The following is a 17,820-nucleotide window of genomic DNA, read 5'->3' on the forward strand; positions in this document are numbered from 1 at the left end:
AAGAGCGAAGCTATCCGTTAAGGTAGCTACTACACCAATATATCTCGTCTATTACGAGCTACTACCTCTAGAGGAAACCGAGTCCGCATCCTAAACCCTCCGATATTCGGAGGAGACCGAGATAAATAGGTGTAATAGCGTTTATAGATAAATATAAAGCTTAATTATATCCGAGAGGACTTAGGGAGCTAAGGAGAGTTTACCGTCGTCGACTATATAGCGAGTAGGCTCGACTCATTAGCGTTTAAAGTAGAGGAACCTCGACTTAAGTCGATTTACCGAAACTTAGTCTCTTATTATCGCACTTCGAACGACGTTTTCGACGCTCTCGCTACGCATTTTAATAAGCTAGACCGACGGCAGAAAGCCCTAGCGGATTATAATAAGCTAAAGTAAGGCCTAAATAAAAACTTTATAGATTTTTATAGCCGATACAAGGCCTGCGCCCTAGTACTTAATAAAGACTAGGAATCTACTACTTATAAGCTAATTAATAAGCTAAATACCCGTTTCTATCGCGCTCTTAAGATAGATATTTCTACTAAATACACTAACGTAGCCTAGATACGCGTAGTATATTAGAAACTCGAGATTAGCTTTTAAGAACGTAGATAATCGTAAACCCGTATAGTCTAACGTTAGTAGCGTTAGGCTTAAGCCCTTATCTTTATCCTCTCGAATACCTCGGAGAATAACTACTTCCTATTCTAAAGCATCTAAGCCTTTCTTTACCCTACTACCCCGTAATACTAACGGTAAGATCTCTCTTTCTATCGAACTCTAGGGCATCCCCGTCCTTACCTCGGATTTACGAACCTAGCTTAACCGTGAAAACCGTTGTTTTGAGTATCGTAAAGTGAGTTACCGCTCTACTAACGATTAGTGTATTGCTAAATAATAGCGCGACGCTAACCGTCTCGCTAATACTTAGGTTTACCTCGTAGAGGCTAGACTCGAGGATAAGGTATAGATAATAGATAAGGAAGACTTCGAGCGTAGAGACTTTAAGTCGAAGGACTCCTTCGAGGAGGAGGAAAACGAGACGTTCTAGTTTATAGTCTCGACCTAGGACCTAATAAGGAGTAGAAAGCCGCGTCGGAAATCTAACTAATATCTATCTCTAGACTCGACGAAGCTTCGTAGACGATTATATTATATACTATAGCGTCGAAGTCCTCTAGACCTACCAAGTACCGAGTACTAGTAGACTTAGGCGTAGCCTTCTTATTTATATCCGACTCGCTAGCTCGACGCTTAAAGCTACCGCGTCTTAAACTTCCTATCGATCGAAAAATAGTATTAGCTAATCTAGACTCGATAAAGAGGCTAGCTATTACTTACTATACTAAGTTTAAACTAGTAGTCGGATAATATTATAAAATAATAAGGTGCTTTATCGCACCCTAGCTTAGCTACTCTATTATCCTTAGTAAGAGCTAGCTGCGATAGTATAAGGTATGGACTAACTAGAAAAACAACTCTCTTACCTTCCTACTCGAACACTACTACGACTACTTACTATATCGCTTACCCTATACGATTCGATCCTAAAACGTATAGAAGGAGTCTATTGAGCAAATATTAAGAGAAGGTATAATTATAAATAGAGTTAAGATCGCTACGTGCTCGATAAGCGAATTCTACGATATTATCTAGCAGCGCAACTTAGGTAAGGCGGTGGTCTTTTAGCTAATCGACGACCTACTAAACACAGCTATCGAGGATAAAAACAAATACTTAGGGCTAGGCTTACTACAGATAGCAGCCGTTAACCCGAAAGATCTCGATAAATTTATAAAGAACGGTGGTAATCCTAACCTATCGAAACTTCTAGACTACTATAAACCTCTCGCTAACCTATTCTATCGCCTAAATACGAATAAACTACTACCTTACCGTAAAGGCATTAACTACGAGATATAGTTTATCGTAAAAGATAAGAATAAGCTCCTATTTAAACGACTATACGCTATAATACAAGAGGAACTAGAAGTAGCTAAGAAATACCTAAACGAGATATAAGCGAAGGGTTTTATCCGTTTATCCTCGTCTTCGATATCCTCGCTAGTTATCTTAATTAAAAAGCCGAGGGAGGAAGGACTACGATTCTACGTTAACTACCGCGTAATCAACGCTATTATTATTAAGAATCGCTACTCTATTCTACGGATCCGAGAGATACTTAATAAGCTATATAAGGCTAAGTTCTATTCGAAGTTTAATATTATTATAGCCATTAATCGCCTATAAATAGTAAAGGGTTATAAATAGAAGACGGCCTTTACTACGTATTTCGGCTAATTCGAATACTTAGTATTACTATTCGAGTTATATAACGTACCGTCCTCCTTCTAGAGCTATATTAATAGGGCTCTATAAGGGATATTAGATAACTTCTATACGGTATACCTCGATAACGTCTTAATATACAGTTAGATATTAGAAGAGTATAAGAAATACGTACTTAAAGTGTTACGTCGGCTAAAGAAGGTCGGACTTTACGTAGATATTAATAAATCCGAGTTTTACGTTTAGTTCGTTAAATATCTTGGACTTATTATTACGACTAAAGGACTACGTATAGACCCTAAAAAGGTCCGAATCGTAAAGGAATAGAAGGCGCCTTATAATATTAAAAACGTTCTCTCTTTTATAAGCTTCGTTAACTTCTACCGAATATTCTTATCGCGACTAAGCCGACTCGCGCTACTACTTACTAAGCTTACTAAGACTAAGAACGCCTCTACCTTCTATTAGTTACCTAACGTGTATAGTCGAGCTTTCTAGGTCGTAAAAGATAAGGTTACTTCGGATCGACTACTCTAGCACTTTAATCCCGACGCTAAAACTTAGGTTAAAGTTAACGTATTAGACTACGTAGTTATAGGTGTACTCTCTTAAAAGAACGCGAACGAGTACCTACGACCTATAGTCTTCTTCTCGAAAAAGATATTACTATAGGAATATAACTATAAGATCTATAATAAGAAATTATTAGCGATTATTCGAGTATTTAAGAAATAGCGACTAGAACTAGCGTTTACTAATCCTAATAGTTCTATTTACGTACTAATAAATTATAAAGGACTTAAGTAGTATATAACTACTAAGGAACTTAATTAGCGATAAGCTCGGTAAGCTAAATATCTCTCGGAATTCTAAATTAAAATTAAATATCGCTCGGGTAAATAAAACGTTAAGGTAGATAGCCTTACTCGTATATTCGCCGATAAGCTTACTAATAAGGACGAGCGTACTAAATACTAGCGATAGTTAGTACTAAAACTCGCTAACTTAGGTATAGGAGTACTTCCTCCTTAAACCCTTATTAAAGTAACTAAGATCGCCCTAGATCTAACGAAGGTAAACGATACGTTTAATCTCCTATAAGCCCTACTTCGCGCCTATAAGAACGATCTTATAGTAAACACCTTAAAAGAGGTGAAAAAGAGAAATATCTAGCTTAAGAAGGTTAAACTAGATATTAGAATAATACTAACTAACTATCGAACATCGCTCGCCGATTATAAGATTCGCGGCGATCTTCTATACTATTAAAATCGAGTCTAGGTCCTAACTAACGAAGTTAAACTATTAGTAGTCTAAGATACGCACTACTCTTTAGCCGTAGGCTACTTAGGAAAGATAAAGACCTATAAGCTAGTTAGTAGGTATTACTACTAGCCTAGAATATTAGATTATATTAAGAAGTATTATAAGAACTATAATATCTACCGAAGAACTAAGGCTTTTTATAACGTATATACTAGTAGCCTTCTTTAGCTCTAAGTACTCGAGTAAGCCTAGAGATATATCGCAGTTAACTTTATAGTAGAACTCTCTATTTCTAATAGATATTATAATATATTAGTAGTTACTAATCAACTAACTAAATTGTAATATTATATTTCTTATCGCGAGATAGACGCGTACTTGACCGCTAAGTACTTCCACTACTATATATTTAAGCACTACGGATTCCTAGATACGGTAGTATCGGACTAAGGAACGTAATTCGTTAGTATCTTCTAGAAGCGTTTATACGCTAGATTAAGTATTAAGAGGAAGTTATTAACTACGTTCTATTTTAAGTTAAATAGCTAATCTAAGAATTTAAACTAGATTATAAAATAGTACCTTCGCGCCTACGTTAACTACTTCTAGGATAATTAAATCGAATAGCTACCTATAGCCGAGTTCGCGGTTAATAATTACGTTTTAGAAACTACTAGAGTAATATCTTTCTTCGCGACCTACGGTTACTACTCTTAACTAGCCTTAGTCCCCTAAGACTAACTAACTAAGCCTATAGGGCCTAGTAAGTTTAACATAGCCGAAGCCGATGAGTTCGTAAACGAGATAATAAACCTCTATACTTACTTAAGAGAACAGATAACGTATACTTAAGCATACTACGAAAAGTATATAGGAGGTCGTATACCCACCTTAGACTATAAACTAGGCGACTTAGTCTAGCTAGACCTAAGAAACGTAAGAATAGAGCGCTTCGCGAAGAAACTTAACGATAAAAACGATAGCTCGTTTAAGATAGTAAAGAGAGTTAATAATCGCGCCTATCGTCTTACCCTTCCTATAATAATAAAGATTCACAATGTCTTCTATACCTTACTTCTCCGTCCTTACTCGATCGATCCGGTGCCTAGCTAGATGCAACCTCCTCCCCTTCGATCGTAGCGACAAACTAAGACGGCGAAGAGGAGAAATCCTAGGAGGTAGAGGCTATACTAGATTCTCGGCTATTCGGGAAACAAAAGACGTTATAATACAAAATTCGATAAAAAGAGTATTCGCCAACTTAGTCGTACTAGAAAGAGGTCGTCGGCTCCTACGATAAACTACTCCTCGCCTACTACGAGAAGTACCCGCGTCGACTAGGGCTAGCGAAAGCCTATAGGATAAATAAGATAAAGGAACGGATTACCGAACTAGACCGACTAGATAAGAGCGAGGAATAGATTATAATTACTAAAGGAAGAGTTGTAAAAGAGTAATAAACTGTTTACGCTATCGCTGTAGTATATAGAGGCGTTATAGTAGATTCTAGCGCTTAGCTTACTAGGACACTTATAGGTTAATAGAGTAGCTCCTCTAAAATATTTACTACTACGGTTTAATAATAAACGTAATCTTACCTTTAAAAGCAGATTAGCTTCGTAAGCGACTAGAAGGTATTATAGGTAGCTCTAAGTAGCTACTAATACAGAAGATCCTAATACTACGCGGTTAGCGTAGGACGACTTAGTACCTGTATTTATAGAAGCAATAGTACACTAGCTAAATAGTCGCAACTCCTATCGAACTACAAGAAGTCTTCCTTTTACGAAAAGATAAACAGTACAGGGATTACTTAACGTAGCGACGCTTTCGGTAATAATAGACTAATAAGGGAATTAGATATAGGACTTAGCTCTACTTCGGGAGTACGAGATAGGGAAAAATAGGTATACTGGGGTATGTATTGCTTATATCTAAGAGCAACTAGCCGCAACGAAAGGAAGCGTACGAGTCGAGGACAACTCGCCTTTAGAGGAGGGTGATATTACGGTTGTAGCCTGAATACCGAGGCATCTGCAGGTATTACCTTAGACTATTCGGTCGTAACCTTCTACTGCGACCTTCGTACGACTTTTATCAATATAATCACGTTGTCGCCTGCGCACGCCTTGCTCCGTAATAATAACTTTATAGTCTTAGATCTCCCTTAAATTATAATTATAGTATAAACTAAGAATAACCTTTACTTTATTCTAGAGTGATATTAAGTCTAGTTTACGTTTATTATCCGCGTCTTCTATTAAATAGGCGTACGTCTAGGCGCTTTCTTTACAAGCGGCCTTTATTACTAAGATTTTACGCTAGTACTATAACGGGCGAAGAGCACTCGATAGAAGATTATTTATAAAATCGATTAGCGATAGGTTAAGAATAATCGCGACCTAGAGAATATTATTTTCGATACGGTGTTATAAGAGTACGATAAATTTATTTATAATAACGTATAGTTTCTCTTTAATATAGCTTTTACCGATAATACGCTTTTTAGATACGATATATTAGCTAAATTTTAGTAATAAGAGATCCTTAGAGGGTAAAACGAACTCGTTTTACACTAGCGAAAGTCTATACTCGATAAGCCGATCTTACGTAAATATACGAAGGTAAAAGGTATAATAGATAACTCTATACTCCGTAGTACCTTTAATTAGATCTTCTAAGACGCTCTTCTTAACGCTAGGTACTTCTACGCGGCTTCTATTTACAGTATTCGTCGCTAACTAGAGAAGGAGGTAAACGAGTTATATACCGAAGTCTAGCGATTATAGTACTTAACTTAAGCCGATCCGCGCGTCTTTAAGTAAGCTTATATAGCTAATACGTTATCTATTAATAGTTAAGGTACTTTTATAAGCGAAGCTATTAATCGTAAATATATCGACTACTTCTAGGGTTTTGTAAGGCCCTCCCTACGGAGACCGTATAGTTGCCTAGCAACGCTAGCAGGGAAGAGTTTGTAGTCACGTGCGATAAGGGATAAGTACCCTCGCGCACGCGTTATAAGACTTTCCTTCCTTTTAGCTAGCGATAATTTATACTTAGCTATTTACAGTTATTACGCTTTCCTACTAACCCTTACAGGTTTAAGCTAATTTTAGGAACTAGGTTTACCTTATAAACTATCGGCTCGCCTTAAGGAGAGGCTAAGATAAGATACGTAGCTATAAAAGCTTAAAAAAGAGGTTCGCTAGTGCTCTTACGAGTATTTAACGATACTTAAGTAGTTAAAATAGTTACTATAGAGCTATTAGAAAAAACTAAAGCGTATCGCTCTCCGCTAATATTAAGAGTAATGGATAAAAGAGTAAAAAGATAGATAGATTATTACTTATAGAAAGGAATAATATAATAATTACTATTGAATAGACCTCGTTAAGAGTCTTTATCTATTATTTCTTAAACGCTAGCGTTTTATATAGAAGTTAGTATCGGATAACGTAATAACTTTAGAAGATCGGTAGCTCGTAATAGAAGACCTACTTATATTATATACTCGTAATTATTCTATTCTCTATCTTCTTAGCTATTAGCCTATCAACGACTATTATCTAGTAATATATTATCGACCACGTCTTAATAGGTAAGTAATACTATCTTACTTCTTTTATTTACCTTTTATTTACTAATATATCTAGCCTATTAAAGAGCTAGCGTAACTAATATATCTAGCTTATACTCGTTAAGAGATTATTAGTAAACGCGAATATCTATAAACCGATATTTACTATCACTATTAGTGTTTTTAATAGGTTATTAAGGTCGTAGAATAGAAAGCGTATTATTAAATATATATTAATAACCTAGTTACGAAGCGATATAAATAAATTACCTACTACTATACGCTCGTACGCTTAGCGTATTATTCTTTCTACTTAGAAAGCTTCTACTTAGGCTTAAGCTACTCTACTAACTCTATTAAGCAACGCCTATAGTCGTAGTATCGCGATCTTACCGTTTAGTAGTATATTAATACGTATCTTAAGGATATTTAATAGCTGCTAATCTACTTATACTCGCTATATAATATATCGCTTATTAATAGATAGGATCTACGGTTTTATTTTATTAACGACTATAATATAAGTTAAGTATTACTAAAGACTATAAAGAATTTAGTTATTAGTACATTATATTCGGCGTTAGAGTAGAAAATTACCTAAAAGAGAGGAGTATTAACTATTAAGCTCGAGCTTTCTTAGGTATCGTAAGAGATATTCTTATTTACCTACTCTTATAAGAAAGCTCGTTAAGCTATATTTACGGTTATACCGTTAGAACTATATACCGAGAATAATAAAATAATACTTTCGTTCCCTCTTATCAACCTAATAATAATAGAATTATTAGCCTTTTTAAGTGAGAAAGGAGATAATCTATAGCTACTAGCCTCTCTAGAGTTAGAATAGAACTCTTTTTTTCGTTTTAGATCCCTAGATACGATAGTTATTAACTCGCCTTATAATTATAACGATAGTAATCTTTTCTTAAGATACGTTCGCTCTTCTTTACTTAGTAGCTAGTTTATTACTATTACTAGCGATTAAATACCTAAGTCTATTATTAATATTAATAATCTCGTACTAGCTTTAGTCCTTAAGAACGGCGATAATTATCTTTTTTACTATATTACTAAGCTAGATAAGCCTTAAGATAGCTCTACGAAAACTACCTTTAAGCTATATATCCGCCTACGAGTTAGATCGTCTAAGATAAAGATAAAGTTGTGTATACTAGAGTCGATAAGAAAATCGCTTATAAAGCTAAAGTCGAAGTCGAAGTCGAAGTCGAAGCTAAAGCTAAAACCGAAGTATACGCTAAAGAAAGCTATAGTGAAGAGGCAACGGAGGAAGCCTTTAAATAGGCGGTAGATCCGTGGTTATTAATGTTGCCTCTATAGAGTAGCTAAGGAGATATAGACTTATCGTACTGCCAACTCTCTTAAAAAGGTTGGGCGAGGTTCCTCCACAATTACCCTATTACAACTGTCCCGCGGGGACGAAGATGAGGCGATGTTGCCGTCTCTCATTGATCTCGCGGTGGTGGATTCTGCGTCCGAGATCCGGTCAGTCCTGCTCCGGTTTGGATCCCGAGACCCCACGCTCGTTGATTCTCTCTGAGGAACGAGACCTCTTTTCAAACTACATCCACTCTTCCTCGCCAGACGGCTAACCTACTCACGTCGCCGCCTATGACCTGGCTCAGGCGGTCGTGGACATCGACGATCCAGTGCCACCGGACAATGTATCTACGACTGCTGACCAAGAACAACGAGCTATCATTGGCGTCGATGATATCACATCGCCCTCAGACGCCACTTTCAGCGAAATTCTTCCAACTTGTCCTGTAGAGGCCCGAGTCTCGTTCGAAGCTACGGATTCACCTGCGAGTTGAGCCGCCCAGAACTAAGATCAAGTTGCGTGTCTCAGCGAAGACCAGTTCGCGAAAAGAATGAACAAAGAAATGCAAGGTCATCAGGCGGCAAAAAGCACCAAGGAAGACGGCAGCACAGAGGCGACAAAGCACATTGTTTGTTGTTTTTTATGTATATACTCAAAATCCATTGTTCCCATCCCACAATCTATCGACTATACGTAAACGCGGTGTTGTCAACCGCCGTCGCGCCTCGGAATGTCAAAAGCCTCGACGATCACCATTCATGCAACAAATAATCCTCAGGACAGGCTTCTAGGAAATCCGAATTATTTTGAAATACACCCCACAATCTTGTCTCTTGTGCCCTCAATACATGAAATTTCGGCCCAGTTGACCGTCCTAGCACATTGTCGATGAATCACGCTCAGACAGGCGGCAGGCAGCAACTCCCTCTTGTTGCGATATATCGAGATCGAGCGTTTAAGGAAAGCGGTAAGACATGGGAAGCAGGAACCCTTCTCGGCATCGGTGCTTTCATACATGCTCGCATTAGAACAGGTGATAAGGCTGGCTGCACTGTCAATTGCCATCTTCCAACCCTGGCCTACATTAAGAGGGCTGCTGCAGCTGACCTCGTTAAGCAGACTTTCTTGTCGCACTCCCGACAGGGATCATCTCCGTCCAATGGTGCACTAACTCACGACATGCAACAGCATCTTCGTAACTGTCATGACCCTTGCCTTTTTGAATGTCGATGTTGAGAAGACCTGAGCAAAGAGCTTTTAGAGAACGCCCGCACTTAATTTCACCCCGATAGCCCTCAAGAATGAAGGTATCGATCACGGCTGGGTGACTCCAACGTAAAGCCGAAAAATCGTTATGTCCTCCGTGAACCACCACAATAGTGTCCATACTAATCAACTTCATGAGTTCCTTTCGAGCAGCATTACGTCCGAACAGACATGATTTCTCTTTCACTGCCTCCCGCATCGCTGCGGCAGTAACACCAGAATATCGTGTGTTATAGTGTTGCTTTGGCACGTTTGGTTGTACTAAGGTGTCGATGAGCGGTTCCAATGTGAAGAAGTCGACTGCCGTAAGTCGTATCAGCTCGGAATTGCCTGATTTCGCTGTGCCAATTTCACAGTCGAGGGCAATGGCTTGGACGGAAGGTGGGTATTTGGCGGGGACCTTAAAACTCCGATTCACTTGACTGGCGGTTCCTGGATCGGAAAGATCATATAGCGATGAATTGTATGCTGCAGGAGTTGTATGGAACTTCCAAGAACGTCGAAATTGAGAAGTCAGCGTTTCGAAGGTGTGGGAAGGCTGGCCAACGCACCCATGAGACGAAACGTGTTGGCCACAGCATGTAAGTAGCTGTTCACATTAGCATGTGTGAAAATTGTTTCCTTGGAAATGGGTATGTACCTTTCCGGCAACCTTTTCAGTATGATATCTGCAGATGGTTCTTGTGGTCTGCCGAACTTGATCGATATCGTCTCCAATGGTTGTACCGGCATTGTTAGTTGCCTTTGGTGTAGACAGTATTGACATCCATCTAGATTCGTGCTCTTTTGCTTTCTTTGCCCTGTCTTCACTATCTTAGGGAAGGCATTCAAAATCAGGATATGGAACACAACTCCACAATTACTACATCATAATTTAGAATGTAACTGTGACTCCGAAAGTTGTTTTGTTATATAGCCATAGCGTTCTAACTCTTGTGAACTGTGGCATAGCAGTTTCAATTTTTCTAAATACGTCGTGGTTTGCGAAATAACAGACCACTTCGTGTTTTCTTGTCGTACCTGCGTATTACACGCCAGCCTAATCACAGCCAGGCAAGTCCCATAAACACGGCCGCCGAGCGGCTAGCATAACTAATGGACCAACTAGGTGGCATTATACCAGATGATGTCTACATTAAGGCTAGCGTAGGCCCTACTAGGCCCTAGCCGCCCTCTAAGCCCTGTACGACAGAGCGCTATAGAGTAATAGAGTACACAGAGTATAAGGAGGATATATACTATACTAACTATAGCTACACTCCCTAGATACTCTCCGTAGTTAACTTATATTACGTACTTATACCTACCTAGTAATTATACTCCTAGCTCTACGTACCCCACTCCTATACGCCTTTATCGTATCTTTCCTAATAGGAGTCCTAGCTGCTTACCTATACCTAATAACCTTATAATAGTTAACCTAACTACCCGAGACCTCTCTAAGGCTCTAACTATCCTTATATAGTTAGTCTCAAGGAGTATCTCTAATAATAGATTAGGGGCACTAGGCTCTTCCCCTCCGTTAATAAAGTTTAGAATAATGTCTTAATAACTCTTTAAAAAAGATATATAGTGCTTATAACCCCATACGGCTATAAACGATTTCTAAGTAGTGTAGGTGTAGGCTATAGTTAAATAATCGCCCGGCTCGTTGCGCCCTCTACGGCCGCTGCTAAAATAGTGGATAAAGTCTTTGGCGGCCTTTATATTAGCAGGATCTGGCGGGCCCTCGTACTTAACCGTAAAGATGTCCTATTCTCGTAGCATAGCCTAGTAGAAATGCCGTGTCCCGAGAACGATAGGCTTACGCATAATGCTCGTCGTAGTAGCCTTAATCTTTTTCTTGTAACCTCGCGACTATCGAACGAGATTACGTTCGAGGTCGCGAGCTGTCTTCTCGTACGATAGTAGTATTAATGTCTTAATATCTAGCCGAGTACTTAATTAAGAGGAGAGGGCGGGGCGTATTATACTCTTAATCACCGGAATAGCGTTTATAATATTCTTTAAGACCTTCATAAACCATAGGATATAGTAAGGGTGTACTTCTATAATAATCAGTAGAAGAAGCATGTACAGAACAGAACGTAAGGGAAAGTTTAGCTATAGCGCATTTACGTGGGCGCTGGCAAAATTCTGAGCCACAGTTTTCCTAGCTATGGAAAGGAGTGCAACGATTGGTAGGTGGCATCCGCTAGGTTCGGTAGATAGGTCCAGGGGTGCGCTTAGGGTGAGCCTGGGTGAGCTAGGGTGAGCTAAGGGTGAGCTAAGGGTGAGCTGAGAGTGAGCAAAGCGGCGTGGCACTGGGTCCCTTTGGACGGCTCACCCGTGAGAATCTGGGCCATCATACTCTTTTATAGTACGCTAAATTATTATCTTCTTTCGTAAAATTATAATCTACTTTCGCCTAATTATTTTATACTTAAAATATCGCTTTATAAAACCTTTACTTTAGTTGTAATTAATTAGCTTAAATTTACTATCTATTGTATTATATAGAATATTATTTATTAACTTATTAAGTAGGCGAAGCGTTAATAGTATACCTAATTCCTCTTAGAAATTTAGCTTTTTTAATAGTACTTTCTTTTATATAAGTATTATCCGATAGTATATTAGCTTTATACTTCTTAGTACCCTTCCCTTTATACAATAATATAGTTTTAAATATAATATATCCTATTCTTATACGAAGTTAGCTAGGTTATTATCTAAGTCGTTATTTTACTCGTTAGTCGTAGCTTAGATATATTAATCAAGTTTAATAGGTATTTAGTTAAGAAAAACACAGCCTAGCTATAACTAAGAAAAATCTTTACGTTTAGAGCGAAATTACGTATAATATAACAGAACTCGGCTCCGCCGAGGCTCAACTGCGTTAGGACGAGAAAGTAGGGCCTATTCTGGACTAGGACGACTACGTGCAAAGGCCGAATCGCATTCGCATCCGCATTTGGGTGCGTCGCAATCAGGTAGGTTAGCCGCAGAAGCAACGTTGACAGATCGCACAGCATCCTCGATACATAGCAGGAGTGTCATTGATGCAAGAGAGTAGCACCCACCAGATACCGAAGTCATCCCATCTGGTCGCAAAGAGAAATCCAGAATTCCGCACATCTCGAGGCCACCGTCACCACTGGCAGAAGAACATCTAAGCTGAAACTGCCAAGTTCCACAGGAACGCCAAGCAAGCTGTGGCTCAGCAGCCGCTAAGCCCCAGTCCCTGCCGATCATTCAGGCTTGCCCGAAGTGGCTGTTCGAGCCGGCTTGACGTTCGTCCGATCTTGCAGGACGGGAGCTCGGATCGATCATGTGACGTGTGCTTGCATGAGCATGTGGTTTGCAGGGGTGCGTGGTAAGCGAGGCTTGGATCAGCTAGGGAATTTGCGCACAAAGAGGTTCCGTGTTTTGTTCTGGTATGTATGCTATACTTTCGCGAGCTTGTTGCGACATGCCATACAACGGTGTTGCCACTGTGCTTGTGAAGTACGCGGGACTAAATGACGACTGAGAGCTGCTTGCTGGCGCTTCGAATCCGCGTATCGCTGTCGTATCGTAGCTACTGGTAGGGGCAGAAGGAGGTGATGGTGGCAACGAGTGGTCGACTGGACCATGACAGTGGTGTTGCCTGTTCAGGGGCGACAGGCAAGTCTTTGTCAACCAAACGATGATCGCTCCTTAACACTGCCTCATCCTGAGCCTACACGAAGTTCCTAGAGCTGCGCCGTGTGAGCCTGCTCGTCAGTCTTGTAACCGCCATGCCCAAGTAGCTCGTTGCGTGGCTCTGTCTGCCTGCTGAAAATTGACGAATTGCTCGATAGAGTGTTGTGCGATACCGCGAGCTCTTGCTGTGTCGTGTGCCTCTTGGCAGTTGAGTAGGATTGCCACCTCCCTTGTTCATTCAGCTTCACTTCGGATGCGGTGTGACTCGTCCAGAACTCATATGAATCCTTCCTCGAATTGCAGATCCTAAGCTTATCTCAATGGAGTACAAGCCGTTCGCGTGGAAGCCGTTGTTCGAATTTTGTTCCCTGATCGAGTGAGGTGGCATATGTAAGCTCGATATTAGTCTCGCAGGGATGGCCCGTTGCCATGACAGAGAACGCAGTTCGCAAAGACCCATGGAGCGATATCTTGAACTCTTTTTTGCCATTCAAATGGTAGCCACGCAAGGCGACGGGCACCGCATATTGTCGTCTGCCAGTCAGGACTTACCTTTCTCTACAGACACATCCTGATGACGATGGAATCTGCCGATTTTGTGGTGTTGTTGGGCATGAGTGAAGAGATGAAGCAGAGATGCAGCGGCACGGCCCAGGCCTACAGCGTCCGGAAATGCAATCAGTCGCTGGTAGTGAGGAGACCTCATGTAAGATTGACCAGTAGAAGTAAATATATGTGCAGTCGGTGAGGCGTGGAAGACCGTAGTGGTCAGATTGTTAGGTCGGGCATCAAGAGCGCTAAGAAAGCGGTAATTGTGGCGCTCTGCAATTGGCTAAGTTGATCCTTTGCAAATGCAATCCCATGAAAGTAGCCTTGCGGTCAGTACGCATCGTCGATACTTCTTTGTATGCACGGTATTGAGCAAACGAAGCTCTTACCGTACCTTACATATCTTGTTGAGTTATGTATAGGAGCGTGTAAGAGATGTAGGAAGCCGACGACGTGACTTTGCTATTTGGAAGCGAATATCATGAGGTGCGAGTCTCGTCCTACCAGTTAGGCCTCGAACTACCCATGTAGGAAAGTCGCCGATCGGTGAGGATGGCAGATCCTTAGCCGAATTGTTGAGATTGGCATCTCACACAACTCTGAGAAGGGTCTCATGCAGACTCGAGCGGACTGAAGCGTGATGCGAACTCGTGGCCTGGCTCGGCTGGGCAAAGACATGTCTGCTACCGGTCGAACGTTGCTATGAGTAACACAAACGGCAAGTCGAGTTGACAGTCCGACTAGGCAAGGTCACACCGCTCCCAGCAAATCAGTGAGGGGCCGTGGGCTCGAAACGATGATTCCAACAGAGCCACGATTGATGGGTAGGGAACATGTTTCTGTCGGGTCTAGGTTGCTTATTGTGAATCCGCATTGATGTGTCACTCTTCAGCAGATTGACTGGCATTTGAAAGAGGGAGAGGATGATAGCTCTACGCTGTTGTATTGAAGCTGAAGGGATGTATGTGCATATTGACAGATCATAGGCCATGTATTGTAGACCAGACCGAGCCGCAAACGTGTCCTAAGGGATTTGGTTGGCTGCAAACGGTCGAGTTCAGCTTCGGGAGGGTCGACAGCTCAGAAAGGGGCCGTGGTGGCCACTATTCTAGCCGTCATCGGCCCCGTCTTCCAACACGAGACAAGCCACAGAGCCACTAAATGGGGTGCATCGAGCCCCCCGAAAGTAGTCTACAGCACCAAGACTATCAGAGACTGGTGGGCCAGCGCAACGCTGAATGCTTCGACTCGTTCGTAAAACTCGTAAAGTTCCAGCATCGGAAGAGTCAACGATGAATGTGCGCGAACGTCAACTTCAGCGCCATGCTCGTTTGCGCAGCACTGACACATGCTGATAACACACTGAAGCCGATCGTTGAGGGCCTCAAGGGCTATAATTATCTCCGGGTGCGATTGTGTACGACCGAGCATTTCGGGACTTCCGGCTGTGCATCGTCATAAGCATCGCGCATACCGGGTTTAGGCAAATCGTGACTGGTCAGAGCATTGCTTACCAAATCGCTACCACTAGAATTTCGAAGAAGTTGCTTCTCTGATTTTTTCCTCTTCCAAAACGCGCAATTCGTAATCGCATTGAACTCGTTCTTGTCTTCTGCCCTAAGAGTCGTCTTGCGCTCAGCCACGAACGCAGCGCAGTTGACGGCATCAGAACGCCATTCGTTCTCGCTGGCAACAAAGTCATGGAAGTATTCAGGCAGCAACGAAAGACAGGCGCAATAGTATCTCGAACAGCCTCTTTACAGCCATGTGTATCGTTGGATACAGCTGTGACGGGTCAAACGGGTGGGCTGGGCTGGCCCCTGTCCAGAAGTGGATTGGGTGGCACCTTCCATGCATGCCCAGAATATGCAACGCTAAGAGTGACTGAGTGGGCCCTCGAAAGTTTACTTGGAAGCGACTTGGGCTAGTCCCATAACTATAATCATGCCGGCTGGCCTTTGCTTTTCTGCTGCTCAATTTCCCTCCTCCCTGCAATGTTGATTTAACGAAGATTACATTTCCCATTGGCTCTGCTTAGAGCATATTCTACTTCCTTCTGGCTTCGACTTCAACTGTCGAAAGATCGCGGATCAAAGCCATCCGTCCCGTTTACGAAGCTAAACCTTGTTACTCTTCTCACGGTACACGAGGCTCAAACCTTCTAGTCGGGGGTTCTCCACTAGCAGATCTACACAAAACTTCCTCGAGTCCCCAAGTAGACCAGCCTTCCTCTTTTCCCTTTGATCGCTTTTCAATTGCGCAAAGTTGGCAGCTGCCATTCACCACGGACTTACCAAACCACGACCACAGTTGATCGATTATTCAGCACCTTCCAGCAGTATCTGGTAACATCCACGATATGATATTCAGGACCTCAAGTTACTTTACGACCACCTCCACACCTCACTACCTGAGCAGAACATCTGAAGAGGCCGACATCGACAGAGGCGAAAAGGGAAGGAGCGCGCAAACATGAGTTACCACTATGGCGTGCCGCCATCGCACTACAACAAATTCTACGATTCTGGATACGAAACAAGCTCACCACATTCTAGTGGTGAATATATCCACTATGTTCCATCCCAATACGACTACAGTACACCAGTGAAGGGTCATCGTCGCAAGACCAGTCACACTCCGGTATCATCTAGGAGTGGAGGATGGTTTTCGCCTGCGGGCTCACCACCACCAGGTGCGGACCGTTATTCTTATAACGTCAGTCCAAGCAAACCAGCATATGTGAGTTTCGAAAGAAAGAGAGCTTCGAGCTCGACCAAGCCGGCCTCGAAGCCGCAACCACGAACCACGCGCAAGCCATCACAACCCGTCAATATCTACGATGGCGACGATGTGTATGTCGGCGACCATTACGTCGAAGAACGACAGCCACCAAGGGCTACCACTACCCGAACATCCAAGCACGGGAAGAAGCCAAGTACTGATTCATACTTTTATTTTGGACAGGAGCAGATCTACGAGGAGCAACCTAAGATACGTACCACTCGTGTACGTAGATCCTCCACTACTACCAAGCCATCACCGCGCAAGGAGAAAACGTCAAAGTCGGCGCCTGTCGCGACACAGGAAGACGCCGCCCGCGCAGGCATTCCATCAGGCTACAGCATCAAGAATTGGGATCCCACTGAAGAGCCAATCATCCTGCTTGGCTCTGTCTTTGATGCCAACTCACTTGGCAAGTGGATGTATGACTGGACCGTTTATCAATGTGGAGCCTCTACACCAATGGCCGAGATGGCAGGTGATCTTTGGCTCTTGCTCATCAAGCTTGCTGGGAAGATGAAGCGAGCTAAGGAATGTGTCATACGAATCAAGAAAGGTGAACAACGAGAGATGATATACGACTTCATCGAGGGAGGACAAAGACTATGGAAACAATTCAAGCAGCTGCTCAAGGATTGTGAATATTTCATGATGAAGGCTGCAAAGAAACAAGGCAGCAAGACACTGATGGGGAAGAACGCTGGCACAGAGTTCGTCGAGTCCATCTTCGGCAGGGACCGCTACCTGGAAGACACCGAGCGACTCATGAACAGGCTTCGAGTATGGACGATGCGGTTCGATGTCAACTGCGAGGATATCCTTAGGCGCCCAACTGTGCGCGCCGACCCATTCTAGAGCTCACATCAACTGTGACTCACCATCGTGGTGAAGAGGAGGTTGGACTTCGCCACTGTTATCGCACTACTGCCCAATTGTTTTGAATGGCGCATGCATTTATTATCATCGGCGATAGGTAGCCAGGCTCATCGTCGAACTACAACATTTCGGAAGCAAGGCTATCTAGGCAGCATCTTGCACCAGCTACTCCATTTGGCAACAACGGCGGCAAAAGTTATTTGTGTTTTCG

At 42.1% G+C, this 17,820-nt stretch overlaps 2 protein-coding genes across 2 annotated transcripts; one reads left to right on the forward strand and one right to left on the reverse strand.

Annotated features, from left to right (window-relative positions):
• Positions 1–9,585: 9,585 nt before the first annotated feature.
• On the reverse strand, positions 9,586–10,472 carry PMZ80_001448 (uncharacterized protein; the record flags this gene model as incomplete). Its single annotated transcript, XM_064869891.1, has 3 exons — positions 9,586–10,208; positions 10,292–10,329; positions 10,381–10,472. The coding sequence occupies 3 exons, from the start codon at positions 10,470–10,472 to the stop codon at positions 9,586–9,588; spliced, it is 753 nt and encodes a 250-aa protein (XP_064735388.1).
• Positions 10,473–16,424: 5,952 nt separating this feature from the next.
• On the forward strand, positions 16,425–17,588 carry PMZ80_001449 (uncharacterized protein; the record flags this gene model as incomplete). The annotated part of the gene is made up of 1 exon (XM_064869892.1): positions 16,425–17,588. The coding sequence occupies one exon, from the start codon at positions 16,425–16,427 to the stop codon at positions 17,586–17,588; it is 1,164 nt and encodes a 387-aa protein (XP_064735389.1).
• Positions 17,589–17,820: the final 232 nt, after the last annotated feature.

The sequence above is a fragment of the Knufia obscura genome (assembly GCF_036327395.1).
Source record: "Knufia obscura strain CCFEE 5817 isolate CBS 148926 chromosome Unknown scaffold_1, whole genome shotgun sequence".
NCBI classification, from domain to species: Eukaryota; Fungi; Ascomycota; class Eurotiomycetes; order Chaetothyriales; family Trichomeriaceae; genus Knufia; species Knufia obscura.